Raw genomic sequence first — 15,272 nt, 5'->3', positions numbered from 1 at the left:
GCCAGGTCGGCAGCGATGTTCCAGAGGAGGACCTCCTAGGGAAGACAAGGAGACGCTCATGAGGCGTTTGATTAGTGCTCGTACATAATAACGACCGGATGGAGTGGAGAGCGTCCGGGAGGACCTCCTGCCACCGTGAAACTGGGAGGTCCCTGGACCGTAGGGCCAGTAGGACGGTCTTCCAGACCGTGCCGTTCTCCCTCTCTACTTGCCCGTTCCCCCGGGGGTTGTAGCTGGTCGTCCTGCTCGAGGCTATGCCCTTGCTGAGCAGGAACTGGCGCAGCTCGTCACTCATGAAAGAGGACCCCCTGTCGCTGTGGACGTATGCGGGGCAACCGAACAGTGTGAAGATGGTGTTCAGGGCTTTAATGACTGTGGCCGCGGTCATGTCAGAGCAGGGAATGGCGAATGGGAAGCGGGAGTATTCGTCCACCACATTAAGAAAGTATGTGTTGCGGTCGGTGGAGGGGAGGGGCCCTTTGAAATCGAGACTAAGGCGCTCAAAGGGGCGGGATGCCTTAATCAGGTGCGCACCATCCGGCCTGAAAAAATGCGGTTTGCATTCCGCGCAGATGTGGCAGTCCCTTGTGACTGTACGGACCTCCTCTAAAGAGTATGGGAGGTTGCGGGACTTGATAAAGTGGAAAAACCGAGTGACCCCCAGGTGGCAGATGTCCTCGTGGAGGGTTTGGAGGCGGTTAATTTGTGCGTTGGCACATGTGCCACGGGATAGGGCATCGGACGGCTCGTTCAGCTTTCCGGGACGATACAAAATCTCGTAGTTGAAGGTGGAGAGCTCGATCCTCCACCTTAAGATCTTGTCGTTTTTGGTTTTGCCCCGCAGTGCATTATCGAACATGAAGGCTACCGACCGTTGGTCAGTGAGGAGAGTGAATCTCCTGCCGGCCAGGTAATGCCTCCAATGTCGCACAGCTTCCACTATGGCTTGGGCTTCCTTTTCCAAAGAGGAGTGGCTGATTTCTGAGGCGTGGAGGGTCCGGGAGAAAAAGGCCACGGGTCTGCCCGCTTGGTTAAGGGTGGCCGCTAGAGCTACGTCTGAGGCGTCACTCTCGACCTGGAAGGGGAGGGACTCGTCGATGGCGCGCATCGTGGCCTTTGCGATATCCGCTTTGATGCGGCTGAAGGCCTGGCAAGCCTCTGTCGACAGAGGGAAGGTCGTGGTCTGTATTAGGGGGCGGGCCTTGTCTGCGTACTGGGGGACCCACTGGGCGTAGTATGAAAAAACCCCAGGCAGCGTTTCAGGGCTTTGGAGCAGTGCGGGAGGGGAAATTCCATGAGGGCGCGCATACGTTCGGGGTCGGGGCCTATTATCCCATTGCGCACTACGTAGCCCAGAATGGCTAGCCGATTGGTGCTAAAAACGCACTTGTCCTAGTTGTACGTGAGGTTCAAGGCTTTGGCGGTCTGGAGGAATTTTTGGAGGTTGGCGTCGTGGTCCTGCTGGTCGTGGCAGCAGATGGTTACATTGTCGAGATACGGGAACGTGGCCCGCAACCCATGTTGGTCAACCATTCGGTCCATCTCCCGTTGGAAGACCGAGACCCCGTTTGTGACGCCAAATGGGACCCTTAGGAAATGGTATAATCGCCCGTCTGCCTCGAAGGCTGTGTACTTACGGTCACTTGGGCGGATGGGGAGCTGATGGTAGGCGGACTTGAGGTCCACGGTGGAGAAGACTTTATATTGGGCAATCCGATTGACCATGTCGGATATGCGGGGGAGAGGGTACGCGTCTAGTTGTGTGTACCTGTTGATGGTCTGGCTATAGTCTATGACCATCCTTTGTTTCTCCCCTGTCTTCACTACTACCACCTGCGCTCTCCAGGGATTTTGTTGGCCTGGATTATGCCTTCCTTTAGTAGCCGCTGGACTTCGGACCGAATGAAGGTCCGGTCCTGGGCGCTGTACCGTCTGCTCCTAGTGGCGACGGGTTTGCAATCCAGGGTGAGGTTCGCAAACAAGGACGGGGGTTGCACCTTGAGGGTTGCGAGGCCGCAGATAGTGAGTGGGGGTATTGGGCCGCCGAATTTGAACGTAAGGCTCTGTAGATTGCATTGGAAATCTAATCCCAGTAAGGTGGGGGCGCAGAGTTGGGGAAGGACGTGTAGTTTGTAGTTTTTGAACTCCCTCCCCTGCACCGTTAGGGTAACTATGCAGAATCCTTGGATCTGTACGGAGTGGGATCCTGCAGCTAGGGAAATCTTTTGTGCGCTGGGATAGGTGGTCAAGGAACAACGTCATACCGTGTCGGGGTGGATAAAGCTCTCCGTGCTCCCGGAGTCGACTAGGCATGGTGTCTCGTGGCCGTTTATTAGCACCGTTGTTGTCGTCGTCTGGAGTGTCCGGGGCTGAGCTTGATCGAGCGTAATTGAAGCGAGACATGGCGTAATTGAAGCGAGACGTGGTTGTAGTAGTGGAGTGGGGTCCGTTATTGCCGTCCAAGATGGCGTCGGGGATGAACAAAATGGCCGCCCCCATACATCGCACATGGCTGGGGGGTCACAAGATGGCGGCGGGGGTGGACAAAATGGCCGCCCCCACGCGTCGTACAGGTTTGGGGTGGTCCAAGATGGCGGCGCCCTTCCTCCCCTCGTGGTGGCCGGGACCCAAAATGGCGGCGTCTGCAGGTCGCACATGGGGCGCTGGGGGGGTTGGGGATGCGTTAGGACCGCGCGGGGCTCCCTCGTCTTCGGGGACAGCGGTGGTCGGGACCCAAGTTGGTAGCGCCGGCGGGTCAGACGTGGGGCGCGGGGGGGGGTTAGGGGGGCATTAGAGACGCGCAGAACTCCCTCTTCTCCGTGGGGAGTGGTGGTCGGGACCCAAAGTGGTAGCGTCGGCGGGTCATACATGGGGTGCGGGGAGGAGTTGGGGAGCGTAAGCAGCGTGCAGGGCTCCCTGTTCTCCCGGGACCGCGGTGGTCGGGACCCAGAGCGGCTGCGCCTGCGGGTCGTACATAGGGCGCTGGGGGGGTTGGGGAGTGTAAACGGCTTGCAGGGCTCCCTATACTCATGGGACAGCGGCGACCTCGCGGGACCGGCACATAACCGCGAAATGGCCCTTTTTCCCGCAGCTCTTGCAGATCGCTGCGCGGGCCGGGCAGCGCTGTCGGGGGTGTTTCGCCTGGCCGCAGAAATAGCAGCGGGCGCCCCCGGTGCGACTTGGCGTTTGGACCGCGCAAGCCTGTGGGCTGTCCGGGGGGGGGGGGGGGTGGGCTTGTCGCGACGGGTAAGTACGGAGCCCAATGGGCTGCCGCGCGGTCGGGGCCGTAGGCGCGGGTATTACGCGCGGCCACGTCTAGGGAGGCTGCTAGGGCCCGGGCCTCTGAGAGTCCTAGCAACTCTCTTTCTAGAAGTCTTTGGCGGATTTGGGAGGAATTCATACCTGCCACAAAAGCATCGCGCATTAACATGTCCGTATGTTCATTTGTGTTCACCGAAGGGCAGCTGCAGGCTCGTCCCAAAATCAGCAGCGCGGCGTAGAATTCGTCCATCGATTCTCCGGGACCTTGCCGTCTCGTCGCGAGCTGGTAGCGAGCGTAGATTTGGTTAACTGGGCGGACATAGAGACTTTTCAGTGCTGCGAACGCCGTCTGGAAATCCTCCGAGTCTTCGATGAGGGAGAAGATCTCCGTGCTTACCCTCGAGTGCAGGACCTGTAGTTTTTGGTCTTCTGTGACCCGGCCGGTGGCCGTTCTGAGGTAGGCCTCGAAACAAGTCTGCCAGTGCTTGAAGGCTGCTGCCGCGTTCACTGCGTGGGGGCTGATCCTCAGGCATTCCGGAATGATCCTGAGCACCATAGTCCTTTTTAGGCACGTTTAATAAATTGTAGCGCACAAAGACTCCGTGAGACGAATAGAGTGAAGTCGATGAGGCTTTATTAAGCGTGTCTGCTCCCCCGCAGCTCGATAGTAGAATGGCCTGCGGGGGAGGACTCCGGCTTCTTATGCTCCGCCTTCAGGGCGGAGCTAGAGGTCAACGGCCAACCAGGACCCGGGATCTGTCAGCCAATGACATTAGGGCTTCCAGTCCCACATGACCCCTAATACATACTACCACACTAACCCACTGCGTCATCGTGCTGCCCCTCGTTTCCACAATAAGTTGGCGTATCTTAAATTTGGGAAATGTTGGGTACTCCCTGTGGTAATACCAGGTATTGCGGTACCAGAGAGAGGAATGACCATTGGCTAGACCGTGGGGTCTACCATTGGGCAATGTACATAGCCCCACCCTGAGAGGCGGGGTATAAGAACCAATGCCATCCCAGCAGCCTTCACTTCTGTAACTTCGCTGCTGGGTACAGTTCTATCTGATTAAAGCTGAATCGATATGACTCCACGTGGACTCAAGAGTATTGATTGTGTATCACTCCCCAAGTTGCACCAAGGCCCATTCATCCATCACACCCTGTGCTCACTCACCCACCTGGACTCCTAGCCAGGCAACCGCTCAATTTTAAAATTCTCGTCCTTGTTTTCAACTGGCTCTATGGTCTAACCTATCCTCCTGTCCGTAATCTCTTCCAGCACCCAATTCTGGCTTCTTGAGCATCCCCGAGTTTAATCGCTCCACCATTGGCAGCCGTGGCTTCAGCTGCCTTGTCCCTGAGCTCTGGGATTCCCTCCCTAAATCTCGCTGCCTCTCTGATGTCTCCTTTAAGATGCTCCTTAACACCTACCGCTTTGACCAAGCTGCTCATCATCTGCCCTGGTATCTCCTAATGTGGCTCAGTGTCAAATCATGTTGGATAATCTCTCCTGCGTGCTATCTTCAGAACGTTTACTGTGTTAAACATGCTGCATAAATGCAAGTTATTGTTATTGCTCAAAATCGGAGAAGATTATGAGCACGTACCAGGAAATAAAAAATATTCAACAGTTTAACAGTACCCTCTTTACTTGCTAAAAGGAAGTTTCGTTCCAGTCATTATTATTCAAGGGGCAACATTAAAAATGCAAATGAGAAATTAAAAACAGCACATTTGCGAATTGTTGATGCTTGTTCGCCAGTTAAAAGTTTGTGGCAAGAATGAAGTTAACAACTATTTCGAATAACTCTGACAATAATTTCTAACGTCCATGTGACAGAGTGAAAATGGCAATTAGTTTAATAAAAAAACAGTTGGTGTCTGGAGTGATACAGGATTTAAGGAAACAGCCAATTACGTCTCACAGTGTGGTCTAATTATGTAACCATTTTCCTTGGCTCTGCTTTATACTCCAGGCTGGGACGTTGGTTTAATCAGAGAGTAATCCATTGCTTTCACCAAGCATTCACGGGCCGTGTTGATAACGACTTGCCGCTTTGCGTTGTTTTCCAGTTTACTGATGACTGTTAGGATTTCCAGTAACTCGCTCTCAATCAGCTTCTTGGCGATTTCCTTGTCCGCCACCATCAAGTTGAAAGTGATGACCAGGCCTCGGTGTTGAACTTCCAGGTTGTCATGGATACAGAGTCGCTGCAGGATTTCCAGCCACTGAACGGACTGTGCAGAAAAACAAGGAGCAAAATCCGATCAAGTTCCCTCCAGAAATCCCACTCCAACCTGTCAACGGCAAACCGTTGTGAGGCGCCACAGTGACAGGAGCGGTGAGAGAGTCCGGGAGACACAAAATGGAGTCACGGCCATATGAGGGCAATCGAGGTTTCAGTCCCGCTGACTGACTGAGGGGTGGACTATGTCATTAGTGATGTGAATGTTACACGGCCAAGGAAGGAGAAAGGTGAGCGAAGCAGACTCGATGGGCCGAGTGGCCTAATTCAAGCTAAAGATAGGTATTTCTTTGAAAAATAAAGGGATTAAGGGTTATGGTGTTCAGGCCGGAAAGTGGAGCTGAGTCCACAAAAGATCAGCCATGATCTCATTGAATGGTGGAGCAGGCTCGAGGTGCCAGATGGCCGACTCCTGCTCCTAGTTCTTAGGTTCTGCTTCTATGTCTTATGGTGAGGCCTTGGAGGGATCTGAAGACAAAGATGCGCTGCGGGATTCTCCATCGGCAGGATCCTCCGCTTCGCCGGCAATGTGCCCACGCCCATGGGTTTCCCGCCGGTGTGGGGTGGCCACAATGGGCAACCCCATTGGCCGGCTGCCGGAACGGAGGATCCCGCTGCCGGCGGGGGCGCACCACTCCGGAAAATGGGGCTGGCGGGATGGAGAATCCCGCCCGAGAATTTGAGACATTGCTCACTGCTGGGGGTCAATAGAAGTCAACACAGGAGTGATGGGGAATGACATTTGGTGGGAGTCGGACTGTGGGCAGCAGAATTTTGGATGAGTTCCAGTTGACGGGAGTCGGAAGTTCATTGGAATGATTGAGACCCAAGCGAGAGTTTCAGCAGCAGCTGAACTGAGGGAGGGGTGGGATTGGGCAATCTTCAGAAGGTGGAAATAGGCGGTCTTAGTGACGCCGCAGCGATGTGGTCGGAAGCTCATATCAGGGTCCAGTCCGACTCCAAGGCTATGAACAGGCTACTTCAGCCTTAACATTTTACAGTGAGAGATGGTTAGGGTCCAGAGTTAGTGAAGCGGGGGGGGGGTGGGGGGATGGCAGAGCAGTTCAGGGGCCAAATGGTCTACTCCTGCTCCTATTTCTCTTGTTCTTATGTTCTCGTGTAGATGTGGAGAGTAATGATGTCACTATAGATAAGAAATAGGAAGGGGTTAGAATAGTTCAGTGTGGAACTCCGTAGATAATGATGTGGGATGTGGGAAGAGGAGCAATTGAAGCTGATTCTCTGGTTATGAGTGGATAAGGAGAGAGCCATGCTACCTGGCTGGATGCTAGTGGAAAGATATCATAAAATCCCTACAAGGCTGACAGAGCCCACTCGGCCCATTGAGTCTGCACCAACCCTCTGAAAGAGTACGCTAGGCCCACTTCCCTGCTCTATCCCCATAACCTCATAACCGGGGGTAGAAAGGGATGGTGTGGTCTACAGTGTCAAAGGCTGCCGGCAGGTTAAGAAGGGTGAAAAGCAATAGTTTACCAAGAGCACACCACAGTGCCTTTTACTGATGGCACATCCGATGACATTAACCAAAGGAAGAAATACTGACCGACTTGCATTTCTATAGCACCTTGCTGGATGTCCCAAAGTTCTTTACAGCTAATGTGGTACTTTGAAATGTAGCCCCCATTGCAATGCCACAAATGAGGCAACTAATTGGTGCACCGTAAGGTCCCAGATATTTTAGTTACATTGATTGAGGAATAAATATTGGACAGTACACTCCGCCTATTCTTCTTTGAATAACAGCCGTGGGGGGGGCTGTTCAATGCTCATTTTCCGACACTGCAACAACACGTATGTTTCAGAAGTACATCCCCGGCTGTTGCGTGTTTATGACGTCCTGGGAAAGGTGCTATACAAACGCCAGCTCTTTCTTTCGTTCAGAGTTACCGCGCTGAGCTGCTCCTGGAATCTGGCAATCAGTGACACTCACCACTCTTGTCATCTTGTGGCAGAGTTCACTCCGGCTGGCGGTCAGCATGGCAACGGCTCCTGCAGCCGCCCGCTGCAGCTTCACGTCATCTTCCCCACACAGCAGCACCAGGAGCTTCAACTGGTCGTTCCCTTCAGCCACGAAACGATCTTGAACCTTCGCAGAAACAGGAGGGCTTCAGGATTCGAACAACTGAAGTACTTGGCTTGAACGCGAGCGATTCTTTTCACACATTACTTTGCACTATTAATAATATTCATCGCTTCAAACGCGTATTGGGACAGACCTTGCTGGAATGATAATGACGCACCCTGTTATTAATGAGGAAATTGCCCAGTGAGTTCAGACAATGAAGAGATACAATGTGAGTTGTAAATCTCCAGAACTTTGCTGCTTGATTTACTCCACTCCCCTGAATGTTTCACACTAATAGCAGCCCATCCTCAGCCTCCCTGCTATTTCTACCATCTTGCTGGATGTACATTTCAATGTCCCATTCAGCTTGCTGCAGCTGGTGATGAAGTGTAAGAAGATTCATAGAATCCTGGCAGCGCAGAAGGAGGCCATTCAGCCCATCAAGTCTGCAGTGACTCTCTAAAAGAGCACCTTAACCAAGCCCACTCCCCCGCCCTATTCCAATGACCCCTTAACCTACGCATCTTTGGAGCAATTTAGTGTGCCCTATCCATCTAACCTGCAGATCTCTGGATTGTAGGAGGAAACCGGAGCACCTGGAGGAGACCCATGCAGACACAGGGAGCATGTGCAAATTCCAGACAGTCACCAGTCAAAGGAACTATTTAGATTTACTGATAATTGAGGACTTCCAGTGGCGACATGGTCATTGTTTTTTGGCTTTTTTAACCTGGTTCCCAGGGATTTGGGTTATCAAAACTGGCCCATCGTATGGGATAAGGAATTTGTTGGCGAAAATATGTCAAAATCTAAGAAGAAGGTTGGTGGCAAGAAGGCTACAGGGGGCAATCCTTCGACAGAGCCAGAAAGCCCATGAAGCTCAGCAGGAGGGAAGGTGGAGGACCCGGCCTTAGGTGTGGCTGCTCGTATCTCCGTGGAAACGCTGACTGAGGTGATGACGCACGAGTTTGAAAAACAGTCCACAAAGCATTTTGAGGTGCAGGGCAGAGCGATAATGGAAAACCTTAAGCAGTCAGTTGAGGAAATACTTGGCCCGATTCTGGAGAAGCTGGATAAGACCTCGGAGGCGGTGAAGGAGCAGGGAGAGGCGCTGAAGGGTGTGGAGGCGGCCTTGACATGGTATTGGGATCGATTGACCTCGCTGGAAGCTGAGTTGCTGCTGGTGGAGGAGAGGAACAAGACTCTGAGGGCAAAGATGGATGACTTGGAGAACAGGGCGAGGAGACGGTACATCAGGATCGTGGGGTTGCCAGAGGGGGTGGAGGTCCCGAGGCTGACTGAGTATTTTTCTCAGATGTTCACCAAGCTTTTTGAGGGGGGTGGGGAGGGGGTTGATTGTCCCCTCCAGAGTTGGATTGGGCCCGCTGAGTTCTCCGGCGGACACCCCGGTGAATGAGCAATTGCGGGCTGTGATTAATGGATCCACAGATTCCTGGAGAAGGAGCGGGTTCCTCAATGAATCAGGACGCGAGGTGAGAAGGAAGCATCATCCGGATATACCAAGATGTCGGAGCGGAGTTGGCGAAGCGGCGTGCGGCTTTTAATAAGGCAAAGTCAGCGCTAATCAGGAGTGGAGTCAGGTTTGGAGTGCTGTACCCGGCGAGGCTGTGAGTTACGTTTCGGTCGAAAGATAATTTCTTTCAACACGTTGGAGGATGCCAAGGCTTCTGCCAAGGAGCATGGACTTGGACCTGATTACATGGATCCCATTGGGACTTTAATGGGAGGGTTGGGAGGAGTTGGTTTGAGATGTTTTGTAGTTTGTATCTGGTGTACGTTTGGGATTGAGGAAGTTACAGTTGTCGGGGGTAGTGGTCAGGGTTACAGTATGGAGCATACATGGCCCTCAGGGGGAGTTTAAGTATTGTAAGGGGGCTGGGCTTTGGTTACTCTTCTGTCACCGGTGTGAGCTGGGGAGCATCATTTTTCTTTGTTCTTTGAGCATACACCCTGGGCGGGGTGGGGGGAGGGGGGTGCTCCTTTTTTTTTTCGCAATTAAGGGCAATTTAGCATAGCCAATCCACCTATCCGGCAGATCTTTGGGTTGTGGGGCTGAGTTCCACGCGGACACGGAGAGGATGTGCAAACTCCACACGGACAGTGACCCGGGGCTGGGATCGAACCCTAGTCCTTGGCGCCATGAGGGTTGGGGCTTACTTTGCTATCTGTAAAATTTCAGCTAGTGAATGGGAGTAAGGTGAGGGGAGGGGCCGTGGCTTGTTGGACCTGCCTGAGCAAGGATCAGTGAGCCTGGCTTATTTGTTTGGTGGCGGGGAGGGGCGGATCTGTGCTCGGACCCCAACTGTTCACATTATATATTAATAATTTGGACAAGGGAACTAAATGTATTATCTCCAAATTTGCAGATGGTACAAAGCTGGGTGGGAGGGTGAGCTGTGAGGAGGATACAGAGATACTTCAGCAGGATTTGGACAAGCTGAGTGAGTGGGTACATGCACGGCAGATGCAGTATAAGGTGGATAAATGTGAGGTTATCCACTTCAGTAGCAAAAAAGGAAGGCAGATTATTATTTGAATGGTGTAAATTGAGAGAGGTGGTGTGGTAGTCACTACTGTTGTATTGTATATACCGCATACAAGGGGTATTACGGTAAGGCCCCTGTACTACAGGTACAGGGGTAGATCCCTGCCTGCTGGCTCCGCCCAGTAGGCGGAGTATAAATGTGTGGGCTCTCCGAGCTGCAGCCATTTCGGTGGTAGCTGCGGAAGGCTGCACATCTCTGCGTAATAAAGCCTCGATTACTCTCTACTCTCATCTCGTCGTAATTGATAGTGCATCAGGTGGATGCCCAGAGAGACCTTGGGGTCCTCGTGGATCAGTTGCTGAAAATAAGCGCACAGGTACAGCAGGCAGTAAAATAGGCAAATGGTATGTTGGCCCTCGTAGCGAGAGGATTTGAGTATCGGAATAGGGATGTTTTACTGCAATTGTATCGGGCATTGGTGAGGCCACACCTGGAGAATTGTGAGCAGTTTGGTGTCCTTATCTGAGGGAGGATGTTCTTGCTGTCGAGGGAGTGCAGCAAAGGTTTACCAGACTGATTCCTGGGATGGCGGGACTGTCAGATGAGGAGAGACTAAGTCGGTTAGGATTATATTCATTGGAGTTTAGAAGAGCGAGAGTTAAACCAGTTTTTTTAAATGTCAAATACAGATTTCATCCAAATTATTTTTCCTGTCTGCCTTTTTGTCTGCCTATCTTTCTCTTTTTCCTTCTCTTTCTCTCATCCAACCCCCACCATGCGGGAGACTGTTGGCGCTGCTGTTCACGGAGGTCCCAGATGACCCGTTGTTCTCACTCTATCACTATCAGCTCACACCCCCAGGGAGAGTTACAGTGCAAACAAATTCAAGCTAAACGGTGTGGGGAAAGATGTGACTAACAGGACAGGCAGCTTGATGCCCCATTGCTGCAAGATTTGGCCCAATGCATCGATCGTGGATAAACTGCAATTAGTCTAAGTTAATGTTAATGCCGATATTGATCAGTTTCTGTCAGACAGAGGGATTTTACACCCTTCCCATCACACTTCAATTTCTAAAATTGTTTACAGTCAACAAACAAAATAATTAGTCTACCCCAAGATGTTAATGAAGATTGTATTAATTCCTCCTGTTGGATTCTCACTTACATCTTTGCAGTTAACCATGTTGCACATACACTCAGTGGCTGCTTGCCGAATTTGATCATGTTCCTCAAACATGTAACATTCAATCTCAGGCATCGCCTTCTCTTTGATTATCTTCAGCCTGAAAATAGAAAGACCCGCATTTATATAGCACCTTTCACAACTGTAGGCCATCCCAAAGCACTTTGCAGCGAATGATGTACTTCTGAGGTGGAGTCGCTGTCGTAACGCTGCAGCCGATTTGCACACGGCACGATCCCCACAAACAGCAATGAAGTAAACGGCGAGGTAGCCTGTTTTTTAGTGATGTTGGTTGAGGGATAAATGTGGGCCAGGACACTATGACAACTCCCCTGCTCTTCCAAATAGTGCCAAAGTTTTCCGGCCGTTTCTACCAGCGTGTCCCCCGACTGCAGAGGGTGCAGGGCACAGAAAACACCATAGACATCGGCAGGGCTAAAATATTCACCGTTGGGGATGGGGGAGGGTGGAAAATTCCACCGGTAGGATCTATCATGCTCAACTGAGGACACACAGGCCCTCAGTTTAATGGCTTATCTAAAGACAGCGCCCTCAATAGTGCAGGACTCCCTGGGTACTGCACTGCCAGACTAGATTTAGTACTCAAGCCTCCGGAGTAGGACCTGAACTCACAGCTCTCTGACTCAGGCACGACAATGTTACCGACTGAGCTACGATTTGACACAAAACAATGTCAGAAAATGGGACAATATAAGTAAATTTGCAATGAAAACAAAAATGGCACAAAAGGATCGGGATGGGGGGGGGTTCCACTCCCTGTACATGGCCACTGGAGCAGTCTGATAACCCTGGGGCATACCCATGTTTCTCTGCCAGAGGAACCGCCTTCTCTTTGTCAGATTTGCCATGCTTCCCGCACCCACCCTTTCTTCTGCCGGAACCATTTATACCTCCTCTGTTAAAGTTTGTTAAACCAGGAATGAGTTGCTGGGAAGGTCATCCTGATAATGAAAACTTCTAAATGGAAAGATGGGTCCTGAAGGTTTCCAGTGACGGGGCTGAGACTATATCGTTGGCAGCTGGTTCCATTGTGGGATTGTCCTTGGAAAGACAGATTGTTGATGCACTGTCTTGGAAACAAATGTGGCGGATTCTCCGTAGCCCGACGCCAAAATCGTGATCGGCGATCAGGCGGAGAATGGATTCCGACGTCGGAATCGTGACCGGGGCCGATTTGACGACAGTCCGCCATGCTCCGCCCCTCCAAACCGGCGGCATTGTGATGTGCATCGCGCGCTGTTTCAATGGTGTCGGTGCGTCATCGGACAGCCCACCCACGATGCTCCGCCCCCAATGGGCCAGGTTCCCGATGGTGCGCGCTACGTGTGGTCCCAGCTGTCGGTAACCCGGCGTGCCGGCTGCGGACAGTGTCCAGCGCCGCCACACTCGGCAGGGATCCGTGCCGCTGGCCAGGGGCTGGAATGTGGGGTCACGGCGCCACGATGTACAGCGCGACCGGTACAGGTCGTCAGCCATGCGCATGCGCGGCCCGGGACCCGGCCATTCCCGGCCGTTTTTGCCGCGGTCCGCGGCAGTTTCACTTGCCGCCAGTGCTAGCCCCTCACCGCTACCGGAATCGGTCAGGGTTTCACGCCGCATTTTCGGTTGTGAAAGTCCACACATGCTCTGCTGGCGTCAATACATAGAGCGGTATTCTCCCCCCTCCACCGGGCGGGAGAATCGCTGGCGCACCGCCCTGACCCCTGCACGCAATTCTCCCACCCCACCCGAAACCAGCGCCGCGCGGATCGCGCCGGGCCGCTCGGAAAATCGCTGCAAACGGCGAGCGGCGCTTCGCCGGCCCGGATGGGCCGAGCGGACGCGCGTAAACGGCCTACTCCCCCCGGCGCCATCCACACCTTGTCACTGCCGGCCGGTACTCATCGCGAAGGCTTGGGGGGGCGGCCTGTAGGGGGGAGGGGGGCCTCTCTGTCGACGGGCCTCCTTTCTTCCGCCTGCGAGCCTGGATCCATCCACCATGTTTGTGCGGGGCGACCTGGGGGATGACGGCCATCGCGCATGCACTAGTTGGTGCCGGCCAACTGCGCATGCGCGGGACCCAAGGCCTTTTACGCGGCGGCGGGTCTCTGGCGCTGCGCCGAGGCCCCACCCCCGCAAATCGCAGGACGCCCCTGCTAGCCCCACGGAGGGGGGAGAATACTCAGGCCTCGGCACTTAGACTCCCATTGGGAGAATCCCGCCCCTAGTCACCCAAACAGAGAATCCAGCGCATGATTTTTGCAGTTTGTGAGGATGACAACCTGACAAGAGACCCGAAACTTTGAATGTTTCTCTCTCCACAGATGCTGTCTGACCTACATAGAATTTCCAGCATTTTCTGTTCACTTTTTTGATTTCCAGCATATCCTTTTGTTCTGCCATTATATAATTAGCCGGTAAATGTGGCAATGTAGCATACAAAATGATCAGAGGGATAGATAGGGTGGACAGTGAGAGCCTTCTCCCGCGGATGGAAATGGCTGGCACGAGGGGACATAGCCTTAAACTGAGGGGTAATAGATATAGGACAGAGGTCAGGGGTAGGTTCTTTACGCAAAGAGTAGTGAGGCCGTGGAATGCCCTACCTGCTACAGTAGTGAACTCGCCAACATTGAGGGCATTTAAAAGTTTATTGGATAAACATATGGATGATAATGGTATAGTGTAGGTTAGATGGCCTTTGTTTCGGTGCAACATCGTGGGCCGAAGGGCCTGTACTGCGCTGTATTGTTCTATGTTCTATGTTCTATGAACTTTCCTTGGAGTCTCTTCTCAACCAGTACAAAACTTTCTGAAGAAGTGTACATTATTTCCATTGTAATCTTGTCGTATCCACAACTGACCCATTGCTAGTAAAGATCAAGTCAATTAATGTTTAGAAAAATGCCCTTAACATGTCATAATACCGAATGCTCGGTCATTCGCCAGTGACTACTCTTGACAATGTCCAGGGGCGGGATTCTCCGACCCCCCGCCGGGTCGGAGAATCGCCGGGGGCTGGCGTGAATCCCGCCCCCGCCGATTGCCGAATTCTCCGGCACCGGATATTCGGCGGGGGCGGGAATCGCGCCGTGCCGGTAGGCAGGCCCCCCGCCCCCGCGATTCTCTGGCCCGGATGGGCCGAAGTCCCGCAGCTAAAATGCCTGTCCCGCCGGCGTAGATTAAACCACCTACCTTACCGACGGGACAAGGCGGCGCGGGCGGGCTCCGGGGTCCTGGGGGGGGCGCAGGGCGATCTGGCCCCGGGGGGTGCCCCCACGGTGGCCTGGCCCGCGATCGGGGCCCACCGATCCGTGGGCGGGCCTGTGCCATGGGGGCACTCTTTTCCTTCCGCCTTCGCCACGGTCTCCACCATGGCGGAGGCGGAAGAGACTCCGTCCACAGTGCATGCGTGGGGATGCCGTGAGCGGCTGCTAACGCTCCCGTGCATGCGCCGCCCAGAGATGTCATTTCCGCGCCAGCTGGCGGGGCACCAAAGGCCTTTTCCGCCAGCTGGCGGGGCGGAAATTAGTCCGGCGCGGGCCTAGCCCCTCAAGGTTGGGGCTCAGCCCCCCACGATGTGGAGGATTCCGCACATTTGGGGCGGCGTGATGCCCGACTGATTTGTGCCGTTTTTGGCGCCGGTCGGCGGACATCGGGGCACACCGCACATGCGCAGCGGAGGGAGTCTCTTCCACCTCCGCCATGGCGGAGACCGTGGCGAAGGCAGAAGGAAAAGAGTGCCCCCACGGCACAGGCCCGCCCACGGATCGGTGGGCCCCGATCGCGGGCCCGGCCACCGTGGGGGCACCCCCCGGGGCCAGATCACCCCGCGCCCCCCCCCCAGGACCCCGGAGCCCGCCCGCACCGCCTTGTCCCGGTAAGATTGAAAGTCAGGTGGAGGCCTACAAATTTCAGAGCTTCTTCCCACACAACAGCTGGAAAGAACAACTTGCATTCATATAGCACCTTTCACACAGT

At 53.7% G+C, this 15,272-nt stretch overlaps 1 protein-coding gene across 4 annotated transcripts in view; it reads right to left on the bottom strand.

Moving 5' to 3' along the window:
* Positions 1-5,104: 5,104 nt before the first annotated feature.
* unc45b (unc-45 myosin chaperone B) overlaps positions 5,105-15,272 on the bottom strand; it is a 152,415-nt gene continuing 142,247 nt past the window's right edge. For all 4 annotated transcript variants that reach the window (XM_072517424.1, XM_072517421.1, XM_072517423.1 and 1 more), the window contains exons 18-20: positions 11,274-11,391; positions 7,465-7,620; positions 5,105-5,505 (exon numbers count right to left, since the gene is read on the bottom strand). In XM_072517424.1, the coding sequence (XP_072373525.1) occupies positions 5,233-5,505; positions 7,465-7,620; positions 11,274-11,391 (547 nt within the window). In that variant the 3' untranslated portion in view covers positions 5,105-5,232. The remainder of the gene's footprint in view (positions 5,506-7,464; positions 7,621-11,273; positions 11,392-15,272) is intronic.

This window comes from Scyliorhinus torazame, chromosome 9 (genome assembly GCF_047496885.1).
Source record: "Scyliorhinus torazame isolate Kashiwa2021f chromosome 9, sScyTor2.1, whole genome shotgun sequence".
Lineage (NCBI taxonomy): Eukaryota > Metazoa > Chordata > Chondrichthyes > Carcharhiniformes > Scyliorhinidae > Scyliorhinus > Scyliorhinus torazame.
This window is presented reverse-complemented; position numbering and strand designations above follow the sequence as displayed.